The 12,336-nt window shown below is 47.8% G+C and overlaps 3 protein-coding genes across 3 annotated transcripts; 2 read left to right on the forward strand and 1 right to left on the reverse strand.

Moving 5' to 3' along the window:
• Positions 1-2,356: 2,356 nt before the first annotated feature.
• On the reverse strand, positions 2,357-4,285 carry K441DRAFT_651505 (uncharacterized protein). Its single transcript, XM_067647206.1, has 3 exons — positions 3,930-4,285; positions 2,993-3,877; positions 2,357-2,944 (listed from the first exon to the last, which is right to left on the reverse strand). The coding sequence occupies exons 1-3, from the start codon at positions 4,170-4,172 to the stop codon at positions 2,765-2,767; spliced, it is 1,308 nt and encodes a 435-aa protein (XP_067510043.1). The 5' UTR covers positions 4,173-4,285; the 3' UTR covers positions 2,357-2,764.
• A 1,926-nt stretch (positions 4,286-6,211) lies between these two features.
• Positions 6,212-7,374, forward strand: K441DRAFT_104510 (uncharacterized protein). Its single transcript, XM_067639919.1, has one exon. It carries the CDS (start codon positions 6,368-6,370, stop codon positions 7,022-7,024), a length of 657 nt encoding a protein of 218 aa, XP_067510044.1. The 5' UTR covers positions 6,212-6,367; the 3' UTR covers positions 7,025-7,374.
• Positions 7,375-9,040: 1,666 nt separating this feature from the next.
• Positions 9,041-10,229, forward strand: K441DRAFT_535134 (uncharacterized protein; the record flags this gene model as incomplete). The annotated part of the gene is made up of 3 exons (XM_067642356.1): positions 9,041-9,146; positions 9,207-9,505; positions 9,582-10,229. The coding sequence occupies 3 exons, from the start codon at positions 9,041-9,043 to the stop codon at positions 10,227-10,229; spliced, it is 1,053 nt and encodes a 350-aa protein (XP_067510045.1).
• Between the last annotated feature and the right edge of the window lie 2,107 nt (positions 10,230-12,336).

Raw genomic sequence — 12,336 nt, forward strand, 5'->3', positions numbered from 1 at the left:
AGACTTGGTCGTTGTTCTCGAGAGTTTGGCAAGATTTTGGGACAACCCGAAGCACGCGCGTAGATCGTTTTCAGATTCAGACGTGGCATGTGGCGGTGCTGACCCCACAGTACTAAGTCGTATCAGCGAACTCGCTTCTTGCTTATTTCTAAGTAAACATACAAATTTTTTAGATTATAAATGCCCAAGTTTAAATTGACAGTATATGGACACATTTGCACACATTTAAAGCTCTAACCAGTTAAAACAAATATTTATATTGAAATAGTCGGAGTACGACGGTACACTTATTGAGCGCTGAAGTCTAGATCAGACTTGCTAACAAGCAAGCTATCAAACCCGCACAGACCGAAATATGGTAGGAGCACTCGTGCAAGGCACTTTTGTTGGCCCGTGATGCTGTGCAAGGAGCTCTTAATAGTCAATGCGGGCTTGACAGCTTGCTTGTTAGCAAGTCTACAGTGACTCAGTCTAGGTTCTATCTGTAGTGCGCCGCTCGGCATTCCACAGTGATAGAAGGGAAACAATGGAAAGAATGGAAGGTTGTGTCAACCAAAGGTTCCTTCTATTTAGTAATTGGGAGGTTTTGATGGTAAATGTGATATGAATAAAAGGACTGTGGTCAAAATAAGAAGACCACACTTGGGTCGGAAATTTACAAAGCAAAATGGCTGGAGCGAGAGCAATGAGGTAAGAAAAATTGTGCTGCAGCTAGAGACTCCTTGTCTGTTTCTTACTTTTATCTGTAGGTATCTGGTTGGAGCTTAGACAAGACTCTGCTCCCTACGATCCTACCTATTGCTTATAGTTGACTCAGGGTATAAACGGCATATCCTGGGCTACAGCATAACAAACATAGTATCCCTGCTGGTGTCCTCGAGATTCATCGCTCCATCTAGCATCAATGGCCAGAGGGTGTATGAAGTGTCAAAGTATTGCAAACAGAGCCTCTATGAGGAGAGATCTGAAGGTGATGGAGTAAGGATTTATAGTGCCCTCGTGGCGGATTACTTGCAGCTGCAAAACTCGACAATGGAGGAAGCCCGGAGCGATAGCAGCTGTAAGGGAGTGAGCGTTTGTTGGCTATGGGACTGAAGTAATCTGCCATTATTATATCGATGGAAAACTTCCATGGCCTGACCGAAAGATTGATGAAAGGGGACAGTTGGTACGAATTTCAAGGGTCAGCGAGGTCTCTCTGATATCCGTCAGTTGCACAAATCAGCTGGTAGTCATTGCAGTTGGAGATGTGTTGCAACTTTGCGATCCACGGAAACAATTTGATGTTGAGCAGCAGGATGCGTATGCAAGTAGAGCAGGAAGGTATTACGAAGAGTATGAAAAGTGAAACAGTCCCTTCATAGTGAGACTCCGGACAGCTGGCGTTGAGCCTAGATGTGAGCAGGCAGCAGGCGGCGAGCCGCGTCAGTCAAGCTTAAACAAAAAATAAACGCGCAAACGGGGAAAAATTTCTGCCACATCAGAGCCAGCATACTGTGCCGCATATCCTAGTCCGCTTCTATCGTTACGGTCAGGCACTCCAGGCAGCCGTTGGGCTACACGGGCGTATCAGCGGCACAGTTTGGGGGCGTGTAAGCAATGCAGGCGCGAGGGAGTTCCACCATTCATATTACCGCATGTTCCGCTTCTACCTTCAAGTCCGCCCGGCAATGCATGAGAAGATATGCGTGGAGGATTTGAGGTCGCATTAGGTATGTGGCCTTGCTAATATGATTGGTTATGTTCTCACTTTGCCGCCGAATTTCGAGCGCCCTGGAAATTCTGAAGAGTATGTGAGCTTTCTTCAAGACGGATTGGGGTGCAAATTTTAGACTAAGTAATTAGAATCTTGATATTCTTTTTGGATCGACCATTCGTAAGACGAAGGAACTTTGGCTTCGTTGTCTTGCTAGCCACCAAGGCCGGCCAGAGGCCCCGGGGAATTTCTTGGGACTGGCTAAAGAGTATGCGTGTTTGGGAGCTAGAGATTCGGATCATTGTAAGAGATTATTCCGGAAACTGTCCAGGGCACTACCTTGTTACTTATTTTGTAAGCATGGACCGCAAGATAGACAGTGCCGGAAAGGATGAAGAAAAGGTAGACATCGTTATACCCAATTGATCAAGATTTATTCAAGGCCGGTGCTCGTGATCAACAGATTTTTCAGAGGAGCAAATTGATTGCGGCAAAGCAATTTTAGCCCCAGACGTGTGATTAGCCTACGCGGCTCATGCATACGTAGCTTCGAGCGTGTGGTGCATGCTGATCTGAAGTTAGTATCTGTGTGTCGGGAATTTTTGGCACAGCAGTGGAAACAGAAGGAGGTATTCCAAAACAATTTGGAAGCCAGATTCTCTGGGAGTATGAGATGAATGTTCATGATGAATGAGTTGAAAGAAGTTGTGAGTTCCGCGTTATCTCTTAATACACGGTTGAGAGGTTTGATGGCCGCGTTCCCCAATCATGCCAATGCATGATTTCCAGTCGCGCAACCAACATCTGTGGCGACTAGCACCTGTTAACCCTGGTGAGGGGTGTAAATACGTACAAGAAAGAAGCGAATAACGTAAGACCTGAAGGCATGAAACAGCGCACGAAAACAGCGCACAAAACGCTTCAGGAAAGAAAGGACAGCCGAGCGAGGGAATGCAGTCTGACCTAGATAGCCATCATAGCTATGGTTGCAAATCGTGAGAAGGGATCGATCAATTTCCCCATTTAACCCCATTTATCACACTCAGTAAGTGTCGGGAATGAAGCTCATTAAGGTATGTGCAGGAAGGGCAGGAAAGGCGGGCCTTCAACTGGACTCATTGCGTAAGTCGTGTACGAAGGTGTGGAGTGATCGTAGGTAGTATAGGGTGTTGGGCCTGGGTCAATCTCCGCCAATTTTCGGGCGCATTGACGGGCTGACCACCGCTCGGCCGCACCGTATTCAAGCATCTGGATATTTAAGCTTTTGAAGTGTGGAAGCCTCGAGGAAAAACTTGCCTTCTGGCTGATTATCTCAAACTTGCTTTGAGCCCAGTACTCGTTTGCCGAACGTAAGGCCCTCACATCAGCATCGCTCCAGACTCGCATCCGCTCCCGTAATCTCTTTAATCGCATTTGCAGTGCTGGGATCTGGTAAACTTTTCCGAGGTCCGTTTGAAACTTGATGGCGATGTCTTTCCAGGGCATATTTTCCTCGTCTTTCAGCTGGATCAAAAGACGGTCTTCTTCTCCAAGATCCACAGGGATTGTAGAAGACTCCGATCTTTTCCTTCTCTTGGTAGCGTCCGGAGAGTCTTCCTCCTCACGAGGGCGTTTCAACTGGCCCATCTTTTGCACACCAACTGGATGCGGCAGTATCGGAGCGTACGTACGCCGTGGCTGAGGAGCTGCAATCTCAGTGACTGGAGTCATAGAAGGTTCGCTGCATCTTGGGGTGCGGGCTCGCACGGGCGGGCAGCTTGTGCCGCAATAGAACGACTCATGTGCATTAGAAGTTGATATCCCTAATGGGTTCAGAGTCCAAGAGTAATCTATCGGTCCACCCGGAGGGTTAGTAGGACTGAAAGTGCTAGGACTACTACGAGGTCTTGCTGGCAATTGAGAGTCCATATGAACGAAGCCATAAAGGTAAGAGGGATCAGCCGTCCTTGGAATGTTGGCGAAAGAGCTCTCAGATACCCTGGTGTATTCCTGGGTGGGAGGTTGGGTGACCTTTGAGAATTCCGGAGCGGGAGAAAATCCAGTCAACGAGGAAGCCTTTTGATATTCAGAAAGCGGAGCATCAACATGCTTTGAGAATTCCGTTGGAGGGGAGAATGAAGCCAGAGATGAAGTGTGTGGCGTCACGTAGGGCGGGTCGTATCCAAACTGACCATAGCTAGCCTGCTTGAAGTGCTATCAGCGGTGGTAGTGCAGGCATGTAAGTAATGCTGACCTCGGTTTGGCATTCTGGGGCAGGAATGCTAGTACTATACCAACTGGAGCTTGGCAAGCCACTGCTTATGTCTTGAGGAGGAAGAGAGGCCTCAGTAATGCCAGGCATGTAGGAAGGCAAAGACTCTGAGGACATTTCAATAGGGGACGGTGGGAGAGCGGTAGAAGAGTGGTGTTGGTGGAAAGGTGTTGGCCACGATAGTTTCGTTGGTGGGGGCACAGCACTTTTCAGTGCCGCAGGCATGAGTGCTTGCACCCAGAGTGTATTTCAGACCAGCCGGGCATAACGAGGCTGGACACCTCCGCAGTAGAGCGTTTAGTACGGCACAGCTCTACAAAGCAGGAGGATGCAGGTTTGGACGCTTGGATGTTGGAAAGCATGGCGGAGGTCTAAGATTATTTATCGTAGTATGGCAATGCTCACGCAGCCCTAGAGCGTTAGTGCGACAACTCTATCGCTACCCTGGTTAACGGATTTAGCAGGCCTCGAGGCTACTAGCTCGTTGGCTATGCAAGTTAGCGCCAGCCTTCTCCATCCGCACACCAAGGGCCCGGGAAGGCTTGAGCCTCGTCACTGTCCGTTTCCTTCTGCGGGCATGCCCGGCCCAATGGCGCGGCCTGCCCATCGCCAGGAACATGCTCTTGGGTGCCGAGAGGGTCGACGATGTTTAGAAAGAGGTAGATGGCATTTTGAAGATCTCATGCCCTCGGAGCAAAGAGAATCAACAATCTCGAGCGTGCTGCATCGCTCAACAGTTCGCACCACAGTACAGGCGAGCACCCCCAGCGTTCCCCTCCCGGACGCGGGCGGAAAGGGTCGCTGACGGCGCTGCCGCAGGGTTAAAACCGCGTCCATCATCTTTCATCTGATCGAAATGCACTCTGCCTTGCTGCAGCGCTGCGTGATTGTGACGAACGGTTGTCTGTGCTTTTCTACGGCGGTGCCCCGACTGCTGCCCTGGAGTGACCAGGATTTGCATCCTTCGAGAAGGGCTGGGGATATTTGCGCCTCGTCGAAGTCTTGCAGATGGCGCTCGGATCAAGGCATGAGTGGTGAAGTGTATTGTCCTGCAGGCCGGAGAATTCAAATCGTAATTAGCACGTGCCGGCGATTGGTCGAGCAGGGCGCGTAATTGCAGCAAAATGGCCCCAACATGGCTTGTCAGACATGAAACGCAGGCCCTGCCAGCTAGCGAGGGCGCCTAATAGACCCCCAACCGGGAGTGGCAGAGGCATCCATTGACAGCTAATTCGCCCAATAATAGACTCAAATATTGTTAATCTCGCCCCTTTCGGGGCACATACCTTTTTCTCGTATTTTTGCCCCGACCGCTCCACCTTCACCTTCGACATCTCACGCACGGTCAGCCACCTGCGATTCCCCCGTTTTCATTGCTTTGATCCCAATGGCTAAAACCGCTCTCAAATGCTTAATCAAATCTATTGCCCACTGCCCTGTGCTTTCTGTCTCCACCCAAACCGGAAGGACGTGCCCACCATGCCGTTTCTCTACGGCCTTCGACTCTGCGCCGGTCCTCTTGGGTGGCATCGATGTCTGATGACCATCCCAATCGCGGTCCTAGCGCCCACCTGCATCCTGATCTCCCCGAGAGCTGCAGCAAGCTGTTGCGATTGATGCCAGCGGGGATTCCCGTCAGACGTCCCGCACTTGTTGCCAATGCAAATCATATCCAACACCCCCTGCATCCCTCATGGAGACAAAGACCCTTGATTGATCGTATGTGTACTTGACGGGCTACTCTCTGAAACTCCATGGATGCGGCGGGACAATAGTCGGATGTTATTCGTGGTTTATTCCGGAATCCTTCCCAGGCGATACTTAGCTTTGATGAATAGCCGTGAAGGGCCTCTTACGTTAAACCTTCGCATCGACGATTTAAGCTATTGTACTTTTGCTACACTATGTGGCTGGAAATAAAACAAAGCGCTTTTTTTTTTGGTTTATGTGCTGTTGCAGGACGGCACAAATGTGTACGTAGAAAGTTGGGCTTCGGCATATCATTTTTGGAACAGCATCAGCTGGCACATCGAGTTTTAAAATAGCAAGAGGTTTAGTTTGAAACATTCGCCTGCTCCGTATCAATGCAGTCTTCAGCAGACATTTCATAGCATGGCATCAAACGCAACCATTTCACACCCTTCAGCTCCTCATGTCGTCATTTCATACTTTCATCAGGATTGTCTTATCATTTATGAAAGATATACCCCAGAAGTAGCTTCGGATGCGAAATCAAACAGAGCCGGGGTTTTCGCCACGATTGGGCCGTTGTCATCAAGTTTCTCGCCAACTTAATAGCACGTATTGAGTGACTCCAGGCATTTCGCTTCCAGGGCAAGCTGACAGTGACTGGGCCCCAATACAGGTGCAGCCAAGTATCTGAGCAGCCAAGTATCTGAGTAGGCCGAACGAACGGTCAGATGCCGTGCCTGCATTCACCGAGCCCGATCAGCATATTAACCCTGCCCAAAATCATGGCAAATAGGAACGAAAGCGAATGCATTGTCGTGCTGCTGAACAGGGAGGAGTATCACCGATCGACAAGCCGGGCGGCTAAATTTTGCAAAAAGAGCTGGAATCGTACCATGAGGTCCAAGCGTCTTTGCGCCTCGAAGGATCAAACCGGGTCTGGAGAGGCGGCCCTTGAGGCGCCATTCCGTCGGGATCCCGCATCCATGCACCTGCCAGATCGCCGTTACTTGGGGCTAGTTGGCACAGTTGCCGCATTCGGATTCGCTTCATACGTTAGAGAATGCTTCTCTGGGGGGTTGACTTTACTCATGCTTATAGTTTCTTCGCATGGTTTGTTTGGCCACGAAATTCTTCCAGGCTTCACCTTCCGCAATTTCTCATGCGGATATACAGAAATACGCCTTGGCTGCATGAGAGTAGTGAGTCGTTGGGTTGAATTCCGAATATATCGCGATGATACCTTTTGCTCCAGAAAGCGAGAGCGACAACATTTGAGGCTTATACTCGGCGAAGTGACGGCAAATCACCGACCAAAGAGAGCTACCCGTCTTGAAACGGGCCGAGACCGAAACCAGGCGCCTGCCAAGCCACTTTCACCCGAATAGGCTGGAAGAGGACCCAGGACCTGCATCGCCGCACGTGAACTGACTCTTCACGCGTGGCACCTTTACAAATCACGCCTGGGGTAGTATCATTGTTTTCTTTGCCGTGACAAATTCTCTCTTCCTCGCCGCCAGCTCCCCCATCGCGATGCATCTTGCTGCCTTCTTTTCTACCGACCACACGGATCCCTCTGTTTCAATTATCCGGACCTCTCCGTCACGGCTTGATCAAAGGTCAAGCTACCCCGTACCCTACCCGGGCTCTCATCCTCCAATTTCGACCATCTCGTACCTATCTCAGATCTGGTAAAACGTATCCTGCTTTGCGGCCCGTCTACCGTTTAAACCAAGACATCGCAGCACGTCTTTCCTTGGGTAAGATTCTTTGGACGTAAATGTGAAAGTCCGCCGACGAGAAAGGAAGGTCGAGAGGCACACCAAACTACCCATGTTAAAATATTACCTAGAGTAAGGGGTTGTTCGGTTGCAAGTTCAGATCAGAATGGGATTTAGAATAGAGTTGATCTGGAGCTCCAGTCTTATTCTGGGGCCTTTAACCGAACGATCACGTCAGAATCACAATCAAACCAATCTGGAGCCAAAACTTGCAACCGAACAGCTCCTTAGCTGACATACATGCCTTTAAATTTTTTTTTTGCTTAGTTTAATTCACAGGATCATATATTCTTAGTACCGAGGAATTATGGCAAATCATAGATCGTATAACCCCCTACTCACTATCAGGATACAAACTATGGAATTTGAGACTAGCCCTGATAAACTTCCGCCTTTCGGCATATCTGCAGTATATCAAAGTTGCTGCGCTGGGCAACTACAAATACCAGACTTTTTCTCCAGCAGTTTGGGGCTACCGTCCACCGATACTCGGAAGGGCAGACTGGTTCGAAGCTGTTTGTCTACCCAAGATGTAACCTTGCCTCTGTAAATCGATATCAGAATGGTTCACCGGCCTATCACTGTGGAGTTGAACGGTTTCGAGACATTTGCGAAGTTGCGACTGTTCTTCCTATGCTCATCTTTACCTTTACAGCTTTCATCCGGCATCATCAGCAGAGGGAATAAAGGGAATACTATGTGACTGAGTTTGGACGATCTAGAAAAACTCAGTATTTGCTACACAGAAGATGTAAGTCAAATCAACTAACGTGTTGATCATGGGTGTGTGGTTCCCCTCAAAGCTCTTTAACAGCATGCTGCAGCGTCATAGAAATGTGCGATCTACTAAGTACGGATCAATAAAACTAATAGTAATGCCATTACTGCAATCGCATTGGAAGTGGTTGGAATTGATGCGACAGCATAGGCTCTCTCGAGCAGGCCTAAAAGCCACAGTCCAGTACCATATTCCCAGTTTGGTTGACGTCCACTGACCGGCCTACATACTGAATACTCCCGTGGGATCAAGTCGTTATTCTGGTTATTATGGGCATAATGTTGTGAACACTTGACGACGAGATGCTTTTAGTCTTGTTACTCATCAATTGTTGAAATACGGAAACTTATGGCCAGAAGCAAGCACAAGTAATAGAATCAATTACCCACTGATAACTTGACTTTCAAATTCGACGGTGATACAAATCACATAATGACCTTATCCCATACCATCGTCATCTCTTCGCGGACGATATGCTGTTCTCCAAGCCTTAAGATATTTATAAAGCTTATAGAAGAATCTTAGAAGAGTCTAAGAAGCCGTCGCATCATCCGCTAATTGTGGGTAGAATGGTGGCTGTGAGTTCCACGTAATGCGGTATCAGCTGGACTGGCTTGGCGGCTTTGTTCCCCAGTTTGCACGGACCCGCGAAGCCACGACGACAACATGTAATGGGAGCTCAAGAACACCTTATTATAGATTACACCTAATCCATCGGTCTCGTATCCCACCTTTCGAATACTCTTCCTATTTTGAGGCGACCCTCAAATAGCACTGCTATGCGCTACTGATCCGCTACGGCCTGATTACCCGTTCAAGCAGCTTGAGCCCTTCTCAGCCTTACCATGTCACCTTTCACGTTCAACGTCTTCCACATTCTTGGAGACGTCTCGCATACGACTTCAAAGTTGATTTTGATTTGGTCTATACACTCTAACAGGAGTGCCGAAGGTACTGTGCTGTGCCCTAGGACCTTTTGGTTTATGCAGATAGCTAACTCCTTGCTACTAGGCATTTCCCTCATTACCCAAGCCCTCTATGCTGCCGTATTTCTCACCCGCTACTTGGATATCTTTAGAGCACCCATTACGAGTGACTGGGAACACACATGGAACTTCTGTCTAAAAATATTCTACACGGTGTCCTCGCTCTACATCATCCTTCTGATGACGCGTGTCTATGCGCGAACAAGAGAACGAGAAAAGGCGTGGAAGTTTGGCGTTTATTGCTTCCTTGCTTCAGTGATAATTACTCCATTCTGGTTTTTGATATTCAAGAAGCATATGATTGGAACCAGTACGATCCTCAAGGTGAATACCAACTTCGCTCATGGTTCAAGGCTCCGCAAAAATGATGCTAATACTAACTTCCACTTCCCCTCTATAGATTCTTTGGACCTTTTCCGAAATACTTGAATCTGTCTGCGTCGTTCCACAACTCCTTCTTCTTCGCCAAACTACCGTCCCGACTGTGATTGATTCCTTCTATTTGGTGACCCTTGGCACCTATCGCTTTCTCTACATCTTGAACTGGATCGTCAGGGGTGCCACGGAGCCCGGCTACACAGACCCCACATCCTGGACCTTCGGAACCATCCAAACAGCGTTGATCATTGATTTCGCATGGGTGTATTGGACAAGGCAGCGCGTGAAGCTGCGACACGGTGGTGTTGTAGACTCAGATGATCTTAGTCGGGGTTGGCTCATCAGCCGTATCGTTGGGCGGAAGAGCGGAGATTTTGACGAGGAAGAGGCTCCCGTATTGGGTGGCCAAGGCGACGGGGCTGGCGCGCGGCCGAAACCTGATGCTCGTAGGTGGGGACCAAGAGGCATCTCGGTATCTGCGGATGAAGACGTGCATGAACATGGATCGCAGAGGGTGAAGGCAGCTAGCTCTGATCCAGAATCTCAACCCCTAGCAGATCCCACTGCGTTCGAGGATGATGAGGATAGTGACGCCGGGCTAGTGAGTGGGTATGTATCCCCGAGTGGAGTAAGGAATGGTGAAGAGTGGAGAGACGATCATGGGAAGTAGTATTTTAGCGTACAGCATGGTTTGCTTATTTCTACTCTCAGTCCGTAGGCTTCTATGTCTTCTATTTGGTGAGATTCCAATCCGGGCTTTGCGTAATCATCACTAGAGCTATGGCATTCTCTTCTGGATTTGGTGCGTAGCAGTTTTCATATGAAGCCTGTCAATGTTTCCGCTCGCTTTTTTCAATCCTCCCCCTCACGGATAAGCTCTCCAAGCTGTCCGCTTCGTATCGAGCTGTGTTTACAATTCTCTCCCGCACAATGATCTTCCGCAATATTGATATGAGGCACCACCTCAAGCTTCTTCCAGAAGATCTCGATCTGTGCCAAATCTGATAGGAGGCTAAAAACTATTTATACACATTTTCCGCGTCTCGTTTTATCTACCTCGTATACCGCTAGTTCTAGATCGCCGTGTGCTAGTTCTAATATCGCAACGTGCTTACAGGGTAGATCTTCATTCGTAGTAGTAGGTCCAGCTTATATATAACGTCCGTAACCTTTTCTAAAATCTCGAATCGTCCCAACTTACTTAGTCGTCGGCTTTTAAAATTTTATATAGTAGCTACACTTTATCTCCCTCTTCTAGATCTGGTCCTTGAGATCTTTTCTTATTATAGTATAACTTTATTGGTTCTTATACTAATTTATGTAACATGTCCCGCTCCACGTCGCCATATAGCCAAAAAGACAGACAGTGCTCGCGAATCTATCGTGACTGTTGCGGGATCTAATATGTTACGGTACAAGCAGATTGCGGCAAAGTGCGGCGGATTGCGGTCACGTGACCAGGAGATTGTATAAAACTTCGAGCGGCGCTACTTATCCTTCCCTTTCCTTTTCTCTAGCTTTGGATCTTCGTTGATAGATAATCCAATCGTGCAGGCTTATATGTATCCTTGCCGTGCTCGTGCCTTAATTAACTAAGTCGCTAATATTATCTAAAGCTCTTTTTACCCTCTTTCCTAAGAAGGAACTTAAATATATTTACGGAAAAGAATAGAATAAGAACCCTAAGAAATATAATTAGAACACGAATAGAAAATAAATAGAAAACGAATAGAATACGAAGAACGGGACCCGCACGGACCAGAACTCCTAAAAGAACTTTCTAGAAATTACCTAACGCCCTATTATTATGCTAAGAAATATTATCGATCGGTAGTCCGTGCACCGATTGTAAGAAAAGAATAATGACTCTGTCTCTTGAATGGTGGCTCTAGAGCCTCTATATATACATAGGAAAGGTGTAGGAAATGAGAACGAGAAGGGGGTAGGGGGGGTGGCAATGGAAACAAGGGGTAGGTGACCGAGTCAATGACCGAGTCAATGATTGAGTCAATGACTGAGTCGGTGATAAGATAACCTGATTCAGGTCGACAAATATAGTAGCCGGCAAAGTAGCTATAGGACCTTTAAATACCTTAAATAGTAAAATAATTACCGTCTTAAACCCCTAAGCGGAACTCGCGGTAGCTAATACTAAGATTAAACGGCTACGAGAGCTACTTGAAACTAAGGTTAATATAGTAGATAAGCTCAATTAGGTGTAATATAGGCTCTTTTTGCATTAGATTTAGTATATTTACTTACCTACCTGTCTTAGTATTAACACCAAAATCGTACTAAGGCTTACTATTTATAGTATATATTTACATTGGATTCCCTTGGAGCTCTACGAGCCAAATTTAAAAGAATTAGACGGACTAGATTTGAGCTTAAATCTACTATAGTCTAGCCCAATACAATCACTGCCTTCCACCGCCCTTGATTCCTGTACGTCGACGCCAGGTTGGTCATGCTGGTTAGCGTGGAAGGATGCTCCGGCCCAAGCACCCTCGCACTCGTCTCCATCACGCCCAGATGGCAGAGTTTGGGTGATCACGGTTCCCTGAGATAATGAGAGCTTGTGAGAAATGGTGAGAAGAGTATTCTCTTCGGGTGTGGGCCGGAAATTTTCAAAATCGACCTTGCAAACGCAGTCACACAAGCTCAGACAAGGGTGTTGAAATGTGAATGTAAGGAGATCGCGTTGCATCTAGAGACATTTGTATGGTAGTGAGGGCTGCGAAAGTACTACCCATTCTTTCTCGATCTTCTACGGCGGA

Source organism: Cenococcum geophilum (assembly GCF_001692895.1).
Source record: "Cenococcum geophilum 1.58 unplaced genomic scaffold K441scaffold_2, whole genome shotgun sequence".
Taxonomy (NCBI): domain Eukaryota; kingdom Fungi; phylum Ascomycota; class Dothideomycetes; order Gloniales; family Gloniaceae; genus Cenococcum; species Cenococcum geophilum.